This window comes from Caretta caretta, chromosome 6 (genome assembly GCF_965140235.1).
Source record: "Caretta caretta isolate rCarCar2 chromosome 6, rCarCar1.hap1, whole genome shotgun sequence".
Taxonomy (NCBI): Eukaryota; Metazoa; Chordata; order Testudines; family Cheloniidae; genus Caretta; species Caretta caretta.
The window spans coordinates 18846937-18862239 of record NC_134211.1 but is presented as its reverse complement, the minus strand read 5'-3'; the positions used below and the strand labels follow the sequence as shown (position 1 = coordinate 18862239).

Here is a 15303-nt window from a genome sequence, read left to right as displayed (position 1 = left end):
CCAGACCTATCACCAGTGCCGTTATTATGTGCAGGGTGTCATGGTTCCCAAGAGAGGTTCAGAATATTGTTGAGGACCTTCTGTTATGTGGTGGTTGGAAGCTCTTCCCTGGGACTGCAGATGAGTCTCTCCAATACTGAAGGAGTTCCAGGCCATCCGGAGATCTCCAGCTATTGTGACAAAGTTCCTCCTCTACCTTGGTGGGTCTTGCGCTTATTGGCGGATTTGCTCACCTTGGAGCTTCACGGAAGCCCTCAGTTTGGCCGTTTTCGTGAACCCACAGTCCAGGTCAACTCCTCCTGTGTCTGACCAGGAGTTGGGAGGTTTGGGGGGAACCCGGGCACGCCCTCTACTCCGGGTTCCAGCCCAGGGCCCTGTGGAATGCAGCTGTCTAGAGTGCCTCTTGGAACAGCTGTGCGACAGTTACAACTCCCTGGGCTACTTCCCCATGGCCTCCTCCCAACACCTTCTTTATCCTCACCATAGGACCTTCCTCCTGGTGTCTGATAATGCTTGTACTCCTCAGTCCTCCAACAGTATGCGTTCTCACTCTCAGCTCCTATTGCCTCTTGCTCCCAGTTCCTTACATGCGCATCACAAACTGAAGTGAGCTCCTTTTTAAACCCAGGTGCCCTGATTAGCCTGCCTTAATTGATTCTAGCAGCTTCTTGATTGGCTGCAGGTGTTCTAATCAGCCTGGCTGTTTAATTGTCTCCAGAAGGTCCTGATTGTTCTGTCACCTTCCCTGTTACCTTACCCAGGGAAAAGGGACCTACTTAGCCTGGGGCTAATATATCTGCCTTCTGTTACTCTCCTGTAGCCATCCGGGCCGACCCTGTCACACTATATACACCTCTATGAACAAGAGGAAATTTAGCAGATCTCATACTGCCCATAGATTGCACCCTGCCCACTTCTCTGGATTTCACGAAACCCCCGAATCCACTAGAAAGAGAGACAGGTTCCAGAGGAAGAGAGCTCCTCACCCTCCTTCTGTGAGTACCCAGTCATAATTGAAACAATAATTTTGACTGGTTTGTCAAGGGTTCAGTTCCTCCCTCACCTCTAATTTGCAAGCTGCAACCATTCACCCACCCATATTCTGTCTTTTGGAGACCACCTTTCCCATTTCAAACAGTCTTGGTGGCATATTACAATGGACAATTGGGTCCTGGAGCTTATAACATTGGGCTGTACCACCCACTTTATTTCAGGGGCCCCCTCTCGTGAGGCTATACTGAGTTAAAAAGTGTACTCTCTCTCGTCACAGGGGGAAAGGGTTTTACTCAAAGTATTTTCTCATGCTAAAGAGGGATGGAGAATGGAGACCGATCTTAGATCTGAGAAGACTGAACAAATTCATAAAGTCTCAAGTTTGTGGCTCACCTCATCCTTAGGGGTCCCCCACCTCCAAGCATGGCTCCTAGATGGTTCACAGGATTAGAATCCACCTGGTCCACAGGAGTACAACAGGTATTACTAAACAGTAGGAGGGAATCAACTCGAATTACTTACCTTCAGAAATGGAAAAGGTTCAACTACTGGTGTCACTGTCCTGTGCCTGTATCCTCTTCACTCACAACCATCTTGTATTACCTACTGGGCGTGAAAAAATTAGCTCTATTAAGGTTCATCTGGCTGTAATATCAGCATTTCAGCCCCCACTAGAAAGGTTTTCCATATTTGCTCCTCAAGTCCTCAAGATTTATTAAGGGTTTATCGACCCTTTACCCCCAGGTTAAGGATCCTAGTTCTTCTTGGGATCTCAACCTGATACTTAGGTTCAAACGGAGGTCTCTTGAGGTATCTCTGTCAATTTGCTTCTTGCTTCACTTATCTGTGAAGCCGGCCTTTCTATTAGCTACCACATCGGCCACCAGGGTTGGGGGAGACGGGGGCTTAGATGGGAACCCCCCCTCATTTATGGTATTTTCAAGGACAAGGTGCTCTTTATGGCCACACCCTAAATTCTTACCCAAAGGGCTGTTGGATTTTCATCTTAATTAGGCCATTCTTGTACCAGATTTTTTCCTTAAACCACATTAGTCGCAATGTGAGACCTCTTTTCATACTTACGTGAGACGGGCATTGGCCTTTTATGTAGATAGGACCAAGCAGTTTCGGAAATCACCTAGACTGCTTGTCTTGATCTCAGAAAGATCCAATGAGTCCGCAATCTCTACACAGAGACTTTGGAGGTGGATCCTCTTTATGATGCAGCCAGTGTTCTACCTCCCCCAAAGGATAGTAGCACACTCTACCAGATCACAGGCAACTTCCAGAGCTTTACTCAAAAACATTCCTGAGTCTGAGGTATGCAGAGCTGCTACATGGGTCTCAGTGCGTGCTTTTTCTGAACAGTGTGCCTTGGTCCATGCCATCAGATCTGATGTGGTGCTTGGTTCTGCTGTATTGTCTTCAGTCTTGGACTTGCTTCCAAAGCTCTCTCCTCCCTGTAAGGATGCTGCTCGGGAGTCTCTTGAAGTGGAGCACCCATAGGGATGCTACTAGAAGAGGAAGGTTACCCATGTTGTGCAGTAACTCTGGTTCTTTTAGATGTGTGTTGTTGTGGGTGCTCCACTACCCTCTCTCTGCTTTGGACTGTTCTTTGTTGGATGTTCAGGCAGAGAAGGAGCTGCGGGCAGTTCACCCATGCAGCTCTATATATCCTGGGTATATGGCACAAAGTTATATAGAGTGCATGCACAGGCCAAATGGACACTGCTAACAGAAAATCTCTGATCAAGGGCTCAAGAGGCACATGTGCACCTGAAATGGAGCACCCACAGAAGGACACATCTCGAAGAACCACAGTTACTATGCCAGGTGAATAACTTCTTCTTATTGTAGGCCTAAGAACTTTCATGCAAAGTAAATGGTGAATATCAAAAGTCCAGTATAAAGGAGGCCTCTCACTAGTGTGTGTGTGTGTGTGTGTGTGTGTAAAATATTTACTTAGAAATATAAGAAAAGTCCACAAAGCTATTGATCAAGAAAAATCCTCAAGGAATAAATCACTCTTATTTCTGTTTAAACCACAGTTAATAGAGGGAAAAAGTGTACAGAACTCTTAGAAAGCCATTCTCACTAGTAACCAGCACTTCCAGCATTAAAAGATTCGTTCCCAAGGATATACTTCTGTTTGAGAGGAGATTAGTGGGTAAGAGGTTTTGAGAAATAGCAGTAATGATTCTTTCTCCTAATCCTGAGATGAGGTGGGTCTTCACATTGTGAAGACACTTGCTCTTATTAGCACCCGAAAATGTCATACCAGATGCCATCAATGATGACCCATGATTTTGTGAGATTCAGCACAGATGTTCTTGCTCTGATATCCAAAAATTTCTCTGAGGAGTATAATCTGTTGATGATCTGAAGAAACTGTTCTTGATGGGAAGTGATGGTGTGGGATAATTTAAAAAGAGAACATCTGGGCACTTGCCTCAATCATTTCTTTGATGTAATGAAGAGAGTGGGGCCTTGATAAAGAGACAAAAGAAGAACTGGAAGTTGATGGCATAGACCTGGGCAGTGATTCCAGATGTGGCATGAGGACAAAAATAATAATTAGCATTTTAATAAAAAGGAGTGTTCTGCAGTCTCCATTTCTTCTAGGACTCAACTTTCAGACATTTGTTCAGCTACGTTAGAGAACCTTGATGTTGCCTTGCAGGGGTCAGTTTGTTACTGAATCAGAGCTCTTGTTGCTATGAAACACAATATATTTTTGGTTTCAGAGGAACAGCCGTGTTAGTCTGTATTCGCAAAAAGAAAAGGAGTACTTGTGGCACCTTAGAGAATATATTTTTGTTTCGTGATTGCCTAGCATATTCCCAACTTGACTGCTATGAAGCAGTCATAGTTTAACTTTCCATTTACAAATCCGGCATAAATTTTTATTGCATACATTTGTAAGGTTCCCTCCGTTATGATGTCCTGGAATATTTTACATGGCGTAAACTGGGGTCATTAAATATGTATGCTTCAAGAGAGTCAAGCTGGTATTCTGTCAAATTTGTGCTTAATTTACATTCTGGTATTACAGTTTTGGAAAACTTTGGAAACATTTTTCTGGAGTCTACCATAGTGACCATGTTTAAAATGAGGTGGATAACGTTTTTTGGATTTGAGTTGGAAGCAATGAACAGATGGCAGATTAACAGCAGAGGCTGTTGTAAAACATAAGGGTTTATATATAAAAAGTGTGCCTTTTAAAAATCCCTGCTATATATAAAAAATAAAAATGTGACTTTTAAAAAGCCCAGATACCTGTCTGTCTGGTGATTTACAGAATCAATGTTATTAATGTTTCATGTTCTCTCTCCTATTTCACACATTAGGCAAAAGGTTGTGGAAGGGAGTCTCACTCACCCATTTGCGCTGACGTTGTCTGGAGAGACGTTGTATTGGACAGACTGGCAGACTCGCTCCATTCATGCCTGTGACAAAAGGACCGGAGAGAAAAAGAGAGAAATACTGAATGCACTTTATTCACCAATGGATATCCAGGTCTTGAGCCCAGAGCGGCAGCCATACTGTATGTTTCAGGTTTTTCTGTAATCTCTCTAACGCTGTATAAATATTATTGGTTTTGGTGGAGAAAAATGAATCTAATAAAAATGTCGTGTGAATTAGATCCTCATAGCTTCAAAGGGTCATAAATAAATTAGACGCTAAACTTTTCTGGAAATTTAATAGTGTTTGGGTACTTAGTTCCTTTAGCTTTCTTCAAAAATCCCAGGTTGAATTATGTTACATTTTGGTAACATAAACCAGGGTCCAGCAGAACAATTAAGCAATGGTGTAATTTTGAATATGTGAGTTGCCCCATTCAGGTCAGTGGGGGATACTCATGAGCTTAGTTACATAAGTTAGTTGCTCTTCTAGATCTGGGACATATAGACCTAGTCATGTAAATTTAAGGACTTCACAGGCATCTCACCTGTGGGAATACTTAGTGTGGGTGTCAGACTGGCAGCAAAGCAGCTTGTAAACATTCTGGAGCCAGTCCTTCAGTCCTATGTAGGTAAAAATCCCATTGACTTCAGGTCAGTTGGCTGTGTGCACCATCAGGTTCATCATTCTTGGTATAAATTAAAAATCTGAGGAGAATCCCTTTGTTTGAGGCCACACCAGTTTCTGATGCCTAAGTGGACCAACTTCACTATTTGGAAGTCACTTGTAACTTGTGGACTGAATGTGGGATTGGAGGCTAGGCGCTCCCTGAGTTCTAATCCTCTGCCTTGCTAGGTGACTCTGGATAAACATTTCCCTGTTATCCCCATCTAGAAAATGAAGGTGAAACTTATTTTAACCTACCATAGAGGGTGTTGGGAGGATAACTTGATTAAATAGGAGCTGCAAAGCAAAACCTTTTTGTTTTTGCACTTTGCTCCTTCATGATGTTTAAATTCAGCCTCATAAGCTTATTTGCTTGCTTTAAATTTCCTTCAAATGTGATGCCTGCTGCAGTGGTTTCAAAGAGAATTTGGCTGGCAAGTGAGAGTAGGGCCAAACCAGGATTTAATCTGGACAGAATGTGTCCTTAAAACATTTTTTTTCCTCCATTCACACTGGTTGACCAAAGAGTACTGTATGTCTATACTCAGGTTTTTTGCCCAACATTTCCCACAGTCACTGCTGAATGCTAGTATAGACAAGGCTCCAGGCAACCAACAATGTATTTAAACACCATGTCCACTCATCCTGCCTGTATCAAGTCTATATGACACATTGCTTAAATGTTACACTGGAAAAATCTCTAGTGTAGATGAGGCTTGTTAGAATCTTTTATCCAAACAAAGGTAAGGCCCTGGGGTAAGACCAGTAAGCTCATTTTACCCGGTGACCTTTGTTAGGATTTTAAGGTCTGGTATCTGGAGATTAATGGCAGGAAATGTTAGCTCCATCCATCTTATTTTAAAAAGTCATTTAATTTAAAAAAACAAACAAAAAACAATAGAAGGAATGTAACACATTGTATTCCTTATGATATAAGGAATTAGGGGGGGGTGGTTGTTTTTTTACAGGGCGGATTTGATTCTAGGTTATTGCCAATTTGTGACCACAATTTCATGAGTTAACATCACCACTTTAGGGGTCCAGAATGGGCATAAGGGAAAGATCTGGGCTCCTGTATGAAACAAACATTGGGGCTCATATTCTTACCTTTATACTGTATGCATGGAATTCCCATCAATATCATCACTGGGAGTTCTGTGCAAAGGATGGAGAGGAGAATATGCCCTACTGTATGTGTTGTGTTTCGCAGAGCTGGTAGCCTATGTTCTTCCAGTGTTGTCCTGGGAATGGTAGTTCCGGGAGCCAGTTGCGGGAGGTGGAGCAAAGTACATAGGGCACAGATTGAATCGGACCAGAAGGGAAATATGTGTGTAATTTAGCCCTGGGGATAAGTATTATGTATCTTCACCAGAAGCTCTGCCTTCTGGGTTTACTCTTAAATTTAACCAAACTGAAAGGTTTGTTCCCTGAATATAATGCTGTGTTTTTTAAGGTAGTTTTAGGAAGGCTGTAAACAGGCTTGAAGTAAATAAAAGGAATTTGGGATCTGCTTAGTTGAGAAACAGGTGTAAGATTTCAGTGGAGGTTGTGAGGTATGTGTAGTACCATCGCAAATCCCAGAGCTCCAGATGGGAGTGTGTGTGTGTGCTGAATTCTTGTCATTTCTCTGAACTGAGGGAATGTCCCACCCTTGGGTCACAGTATTTCTGGATCAGTAGCAAGGAAAACGTGGTGCATAGGGAAATAGCATCTGCTGTAAATAGCTCAGATGCTATTGACTTCACTGGGATCAGGTTCAGATTCCTCCCCCTCTTCTTTTGCATGGCTCTCAGTGGAAGCAAGAAACAAACCAAATCACCCCAGCTCTTTTATTAACAGCTTAAAAAAACCTCACAGAACTTAACGATGGATTGAGCTGTGCATAGCTGCAAATTATATATCTGTGCTCGCATGCGTGCACACGTACATACACTATTTTGTGTGTGATGTGGGTGATTCCTGGGCAGTCATGGGCAGCAATCATTCAAACATGGCAACGTTCTCTGGAATTATTTAAATAGAGGGTTTGTATCTCTTATGGTCTTATTTATTCCAGTTAAAATTCAGAGATTTTTTTCAATTTATTGCATTTGCATTTTCAAAACTGTTTTAAAAAGTGGTGGCAGGGCAAGAGAGGGAGAGGGAAAGGTTCAGACATTTGTAGCCTCTTTTCCTAAAATGAATGAAAATGCAAGACATTGCTCTGTTTTCCCCCACTGCATCAGATGTTTGGAGATGCTAGAATGCTATACCTTTGTGAAAGATTTTGGGTCTGAAAAGATTTTTCACTACCACCACAATGTAGCAACCTCCATTCCCCCCTCAAAAGTCCTTCTCCCCATATAATGCTGTTTGGCTATAGAAAAACTTTCTTTTAGTTTGCCAAAATGGCTTTGCTAGGTGCCTTGATTATTTTGTGCCCAATGGAAAACACATTTAAGGAACCTGGTATTCAGAAAATGCTGAGCACTTGCCCTTTGAAAATCAGGCCCCTTTAATTATCTCAAGTTGGGCACCTAGGAATAGAGGCACCCACAATCGCCAGTCTCTTTTGAAAAATTGTAGCTTTATAGCTCATTTGTCCTTTAGTGCTAAGGCTGGGCACAACTGGATGGGAGTGGTGATGTCTGTATGGCAGGTATGGATTGCAGTACATAGTGGTCTAGTTGGACTTTGTCACTCTATAGAGAAGTAAAATAAATTCCAGTTCTTGTGATTTCTTGAAGTTCATACTCCCTGCGAAGAAAACAATGGTGGGTGCTCTCACCTCTGCCTGCTGTCTCCCAGAGACCCCTTCTACAGCTGTGCCTGTCCCACTGGAGTGCAGCTGGAAGACGATGGCAAGACCTGTAAAGCAGGTAAGGCTCGTCTTGTCTCTTTCTACAGTAGCAGCGTTGGCTGCTTAATAGTTCAGTATTAAGCGTTGAATAAGAAGGGTCTGTTTGGGGTGCTCAGATCTAAGTAAAAATGCCTAAGATAAGGATGCTATGAGTCCATCAACAACATGCTCAGCTCTTTGGGTATGGATGGAGTAATATATATAGTTGGAAAAACAGCTGCACCAATTCTTGGAAATAACTCCCATACCATTCTGTTTGTTCACTTATAAAACACAAGTCTGCATTTCAAGTGCAGGGCCTTCTGTCTGGTATGTATGAAGGGAAACTAGGTATCTTGTAGGTAAGGCATTGGACTGGGATTTAAGAGATCTGGATTCAGTTCCTGCCTCTGCTACATATTTCCTGTGTAACCTTGGTCATATCACTTACAGTTTATCTACACAGAAAGTTATTCTCAAATAACTATTCCTGATTAACTCCATATATGGATGTTCTCCTTCCAAATTAATCAGGAATAGTTAATCCTCTTTAAATTCACACCCGACCTTATTCCAAGTTAAGTTTAATGTGTAGACAGGGCCTTGATCTAGGGTTTCCTAAAATGTGGGGCATGCTTCCCAGCATAGGAACAGAGTATGTAAAGGCTTAGTCAACAGGGCACAGACGGACCTTCCAAATGTTCTCCGGAAGTCTCAGTTTTTGTTAAAAACAAAAGTCTCTAGCTATTATGGTTGCACTGAAATGCTTGAAAATATCACCCAAGTATAACACATGCAGTAATATCTGCCTGAGTTTGCAGAGAGTCTGGCATGTAAGTGCTGAAGTGTGAATGACCCTATTCAAGTCAATGGGTGCTAATTCAGATGCCACTGATAACTAGTCTGTTGCTCTTGAAAACATGAACAGGAGGAGAGGAAGGATCATATGTGGAAAGTCTACATATGGACTCTGACTGAGGGCCTCACTGTTTGAAATCATGCTAAATAACCAGTTTGAGTAGGGCCCTTAATAACACACCAGGTTTGAAGAGGGGCTTGATTGGTGTAATTTTCTGGAACTGGGGAGTGAAGGGGCTCAGTGTTCACAGATTTAGGAGACCATGTTTGTGCCTGATTTTCAGAAGCCCTGAGCACCTGTGTCTCTAACCAATGTTCGTGAGAGCTGCAAATGCTCAGCACCTCTGAGTCACTCGTTCGGACCAAAGCTTCCCTCTTGTAAAATGGGAATGGTAATGCTTCCCAGGGGCGCTGGGAATAAATTGCGCCCCCAGGTATTATGGGATGCTGCACATATAAGTACCCACACAGCTAGGCTGTGTTGCATCTATCTTTGCCAAAAAAATGGCATGCTTCTGCCATAGCAGAAGCAGAGGCCAATGATTCCCTTTAGTTTATTGCTAGTGTGGGAGGTGTAGAAATATCTGTGTAATTCTGAGGAGCGGTTTAGGCTGTGGTTCTCAATTTGTGGCCTGCTGACTACTAATGATTCACAGAACCCTTCTGAGTGGTCTATGCAGAGGCTTCTATCACACTTTGTGTCAGTATTCCATCTTCAGTGGCACTGCGGAGTGCTTATGTGTGCTTTTCTGAACTGAGGCCCGTTAGGGGGAAGCCATTGCAGGACCAAGTTTTTCTCAGCTGGGCAATGGACTTAAAGGCGGAGGTTTGTTCCTTGTATTCATTGGCCAGTAGTTGCTGCTGTGATGGAGGGGCAACTCAGCTGTTATCTTTTAGCTATATCCTAAAGAACAATGCTTTTGACATGTTTTGGGATCTCATGTGGCAGGATAGTTGCTTGAATCTAGGTCTTTGTGTTACTCTGCAGTTAAGCCACTGTGCCAACCTCAGATTTAATTAGTTATAATGGAATGATCCATACAGAAAAATGCCAAATTAAGATTTAAACCAGTAATGCCATTTCTCTACTGCTGAAGATGAATAGTCCCTTTCTTCCCCCCGGGACAGCTCTTTGTGGCGAGATGTATGAGGTAATTATGCTAGGAAATTTTCATCACTCTGCCTCATTCGTGTTTTCATGCATTATGTTTAATTTAAAAAAGTAACGCAAGGCTTTGTGTCAGAAGTCTTGTGAAATTTGCTCTCTTAGACAATGTGGACTAGAGAAAATTATCTAAGTAAGAAACTAGAGAGAGATCGCAGGGTGAAATTCCAAAGTTAGCTGTGAGAGGCCACACATGAGGTTTACTTCAGAGGCAATAGGTGGGGTCTAATAGTACAACGGTAGCTGTGTTTCAGTAAACTATAAGTCACACAGTTTGTTGGAAAATCTTGATTGTATTATTCAGGAAGTTTGACTGATAAAAATTGAATTTAATATTTATAAAAATGAGAGATTAACGTTACTAGCTAGAGCCAAGAAATAGTGCTTAGTGCTAGCTTCTTGCATGCACAGTTCAGCCAATGAACCTCAGTCCTGGACTGAAAGACTCGCTGCTATCACAGAACTGTGCGCGGTAGTGCAATCATTTTCTGATGCTGGTTACTACTATCCACTGGCATTACGGTAAGCTCAACAAACTCCTTTCGCTTATGAAGTAAGGCAGGATTTGAACCCAAGTGTCAAGGGTTGAAAGGCCATTTTCATTAACTCTTCCTGCTGTATTTGAAATGCTTCCAAGGTAATTCTTGGAGCTGCTGAAAGACTTTTTATTTTTCCCCTTGCAGTGTCAGAAAGATTTAAAACCATTGCTTTGAATGTTCAGGACAGATTTTTTTTTTTTTTTTAAACACTCCTATAGATTTGTTTTTGGCAGCGGTAAACCAAGCCCGTGTGCATTTGGCACTTTGGCTAATGGCAAAATATAACTGACTTTTTAGACTATGCTTGTACCTTTCCATTGTTGGGCCAGACACTCTGTCAAGGATTTTCTCTCAAAAGGGGGCAAAAAATTTGGATGGGAACAGGAAATTTGATTTTGCAGAAGAATGTGGCCTTTTGGTTCAGTTTTATGGATTATTTCTTTCCCAAACTCTGCATCTTTTGTGATCCTGTCTGCTATATGCCAACATCCACGTGCTACTCTTTCCACTCTTACTAATTAACTCTTTGGTGGCAAGAAGCTGACTTTTTGTTCCTTGCATGGATTCTTGGAGTAGATAAGGGTAGTACCAGGAACAGCGGATATGAAAGAATTACCCACGTCTCCATTTTGTCCCTTGTTAGTTTTGGTAAAAATTTCAGAAGTGCCAAAGTTACTTAAGACTGGAAGTCCCAATCACTTTAAATGGTACTTTTGGGATAAAAAGGGTACTCTAAATCCTGAAAGACCGTGTTTGCATGGGGAGTTATATTGCATAGCTATGGCCATGTAGTAGTACTGTATAACTACGCTGGTAAGTTTTTCCATGTAGACAAACCCACAGACTCCTAAGTCACTTAAGCACCCTTAAAGATTTTACCCTTTGGGATTAGGAGAATATACATATATGTGAGAACTATGGGTTCTGCAGTTCTTTGCTGAGACAGTGTTGTCTGGGACGAATGAGCCCAGGGTTGGGAATTGGTAGATCCTGAGTTCAAGTGGGCGCTCTGCCACTGAATTGCCTGAGCAAACTACTTCAAATTTGTTTTTACCCTTCTGTAAAATGGGGATAATGCAGCTTTACCTGCCTACCTTACAGAGGTCCAATGAGGATTAATTAGTTAATGGCTGTTCAATACTTTGTCCATGTAAAGTGCTATATCAGTGCTTGCAATTTTTGTCTTTAGAATGTCCATTTTCTTATGTTGCCATTCTGGAATTGTGGGTGAGGTTGTAATGTCACAACAAAAGGGTAGGATAAGTTGTGATTAACTTATGTTAGGTTCTTTGTCACTACTTTCTATTGAGAAAATCCTGTGTACGCTGCTCATGCCGATGTTACTAAACAGATTAAAAAAATGTAGATGCCTCTGTCCCAAATATCACAGTCAAAGCCAGTGGGGTAAAGTACAAGACAATAATGGATGTTACAGAAATGGGAGTAAAATAGAGAACCACAAGATATGGCATATATGCAGTGAGACTCTGATAACTTTTGGATTAATACTGTGGTGCATCGATAACTGTTGCTATTCTGCTGAGTCAGGAGGTGAAATGTTTATTATTCTCTTGTTTTTCCTTTCAGTATTGTGTTGTACTTGTGGCCTGGTTGTTCTCTTATCCTTCCAGCTCTATTCGGTTACATTATTTGGTAAATCAAAAAATCATAAAAAGATTCCAACTCTGTGGTGGATGCCTTTTATTAATCATAATAAGTATAAAGTGTGGGGAGAGTTTGGAACTCTGACACTGAGCATCAGAAGCTCTCCAGGAAAGTATAGCTGCTTAAAGTGGTGTTTGCTGCTCTGGTGTTGCCTCACTTCAGGCATAAGAGAATGAAAGCCTGTTTTTCTTTGTTTGTGTATGGTGTTCTGTTTATTCATTAACAGCACGACAAGTGCTTCATAGCGCCAGAGAACCGCAGTGTAGAAGAGTCTGCAATCCAAGAACAAAAAGAAAAGGAATACTTGTGGCACCTTAGAGACTAACCAATTTATTTGAGCATAAGCTTTCGTGAGCTACAGCTCACTTCATCGGATGCATTCAGTGGAAAATACAGTGAGGAGATTTATATACACACAGAACATGAAAAAATGGGTGTTTATCGTGCACACTGTAAGGAGAGTGATCACTTAAGATGAGCTATTACCAGCAGGAGAGTGGGGGGAGGGGGAAAGAAAACCTTTTGTAGAGATAATCAAGGTGGGCTATTTCCAGCAGTTAACAAGAACGTCTGGGGCGGGAGGGGAGGGGAGTAAACAAGGAGAAATAGTTTTACTTTGTGTAATGACTCAACCACTCCCAGTCTCTATTCAAGCCTAAGTTAATTGTATCCAATTTGCATATTAATTCCAATTCAGCAGTCTCTCCTTGGAGTCTTTTTGAAGTTTTTTTTGTTGAAGAATAGCCACTTTTAGGTCAGAAATCGAGTGACCAGAGAGATTGAAGTGTTCTCCGACTGGTTTATGAATGTTAAAATTCTTGACATCTGATTTGTGTCCATTTATTCTTTTACGTAGAGACTGTCCAGTTTGCCCAATGTACATGGCAGAGGGGCATTGCTGGCACATGGCATATATCACATTGGTAGATGTGCAGGTGAACGAGCCTCTGATAGAGTGGCTGATGTGATTAGGCCCTATGATGGTGTCCCCTGAATAGATATGTGGACACAGTTGTCGACGGGCTTTGTTGCAAGGATAGGTTCCTGGGTCAGTGGTTCTGGTGTGTGGTTGCTGGTGAGTATTTGCTTCAGGTTGGGGGGCTGTCTCCCAAGATTTGTGAGAGCGATGGGTTGTCCTTCAGGATAGGTTGTAGATCCTTGATGATGCGTTGGAGAGGTTTTAGTTGGGGGCTGAAGATGACGGCTAGTGCCATTCTGTTATTTTCTTTGTTGGGCCTGTCCTGTAGTAGCTGACTTCTGGGTACTCTTCTGGCTCTGTCAGTCTGTTTCTTCACTTCAGCAGGTGGGTATTGTAGTTGTAAGAATGCTCGATAGAGATCTTGTAGGTGTTTGTCTCTGTCTGAGGGGTTGGAGCAAATGCGGTTATATTGTAGATCTTGGCTGTAGACAGTGGATCGTGTGGTGTGGTCTGGGTGAAAGCTGGAGGTATGTAGGTAGGAATAGCCATCAGTAGGTTTCCGGTATAGGGTGGTGTTTATGTGACCATCGCTTATTAGCACCGTAGTGTCCAGGAAGTGGATCTCTTGTGTGGACTGGTCCAGGCTGAGGTTGATGGTGGGATGGAAATTGTTGAAATCATGGTGGAATTCCTCAAGGGCTTCTTTTCCATGGGTCCAGATGATGATGATGCCATCAATATAGCGCAAGTAGAGTAGCAGCATTAGGGGACGAGAGCTGAGGAAGCGTTGTTCTAAGTCAGCCATAAAAATGTTGGCATACTGTGGGGCCATGCGGGTACCCATAGCAGTGCCGCTGATTTGAAGGTATACGTTGTCCCCAAATGTGAAATAGTTATGGGTGAGGACAAAGTCACAAAGTTCAGCCTTGTTTATTCCCCCCCCCCCCCCCCCCCCCCGGTTCCTCAGACGTTCTTGTTAACTGCTGGAAATGGCCCACCTTGATTAGCACTACAAAAGGTTTTGTTTTCTTCCCCCCCTCCCCCCCACTTTCCTGCTGGTAATAGCTCATCTTAAGTGATCACTCTCCTTACAGTGTGCACGATAAACACCCATTTTTTCATGTTCTGTGTGTATATAAAATCTTCACTGTATTTTCCACTGAATGCATCCGATGAAGTGAGCTGTAGCTCACGACAGCTTATGCTCAAATAAATTGGTTAGTCTCTAAGGTGCCACAAGTACTCCTTTTCTTTTTGTGAATACAGACTAACATGGCTGCTACTCTGAAACCAATACAAGAACAGGTTTTGTTTTTATGTTTTTAAAAGGAAAAACCACGTTTAAAAGCTAAAACAAAGCCCCAGTCATCTGAAACTTTTGCAAGGATATAATTTCCCCTTCGCCCCCCTCCCCTCCTTCCCCCCCTCCGCATCACCCCAGGCCACCAAAACGGAATTATAAAAGCACAATGTGCAATACTTGAAAAGTATTTGAAATCTGGTTTCCAGGTATGAGAAGTTTGATGCCCGAAAGGAACAATTTTAACAAAGTTATGAACAACTGAAAAAAGGATTTGGAGTGGAATGCCACCCGTAACTATATCTGGGATTTGAACAGTTTATGGAATGTGGATTCTATTAGAAGCAAATGCTGTAATAAAAGAAGTTCAAAGAGGCTGACTTGACTAAAAAGATGTACTAATTATTTAAGCACAGTAACTTATTATAGAGTAATATTTTATCCTCAGTAGCCAACACAATGCTTTTATTGTATTAAAATCAGCTTTTTTAGATTTGGTGGGGGATGGGTAGGGTAGGTTTTTTTGGTAAATATCTTTACATCACAGGACTGAACAACTGGGTTAAATTTTCAGACAAGTTAAATATGGAATTCTCACCTTAAAGATATAAGACTTTTCTGAACAGAGGGGGCCATGATTGTCATCTAACCTGACCTTCTGCATAACACAGGCCATAGAATTACGCCCAGTAATTTCTGCATCAAGCCTATAATGTCTGCTTGAGCTATACCGTACCTTTTAGAAAAAGTTCCAGTCTTGATGTAAAGATTTAAAATGCATGTGTAATTGCATCTAATTAGCCTTTCACTCATGCAGTTACCCAAACTGCATGCCTATCTTAGGTCTACCTTGTTAAGTCTTCAAGTCCTTATTTAGGTTACTTTCTGACATGAATGATTAAAGTCCTGAAAAGCAAATTCTCCTTTCCCTTTCCTTAAGAGACATTTTATAAACATACATATTCTAAACCTCTCTTC

General features: G+C 42.0%; 1 protein-coding gene across 2 annotated transcripts in view; it reads left to right on the top strand.

The window, feature by feature from the left end:
• LRP5 (LDL receptor related protein 5) overlaps positions 1–15303 on the top strand; it is a 250104-nt gene that overhangs the window by 84291 nt on the left and 150510 nt on the right. For both annotated transcript variants that reach the window (XM_048852536.2, XM_048852537.2), the window contains exons 4-5: positions 4341–4537; positions 7788–7919. In XM_048852536.2, coding sequence (XP_048708493.1) covers positions 4341–4537; positions 7788–7919 — 329 coding nt within the window. The remainder of the gene's footprint in view (positions 1–4340; positions 4538–7787; positions 7920–15303) is intronic.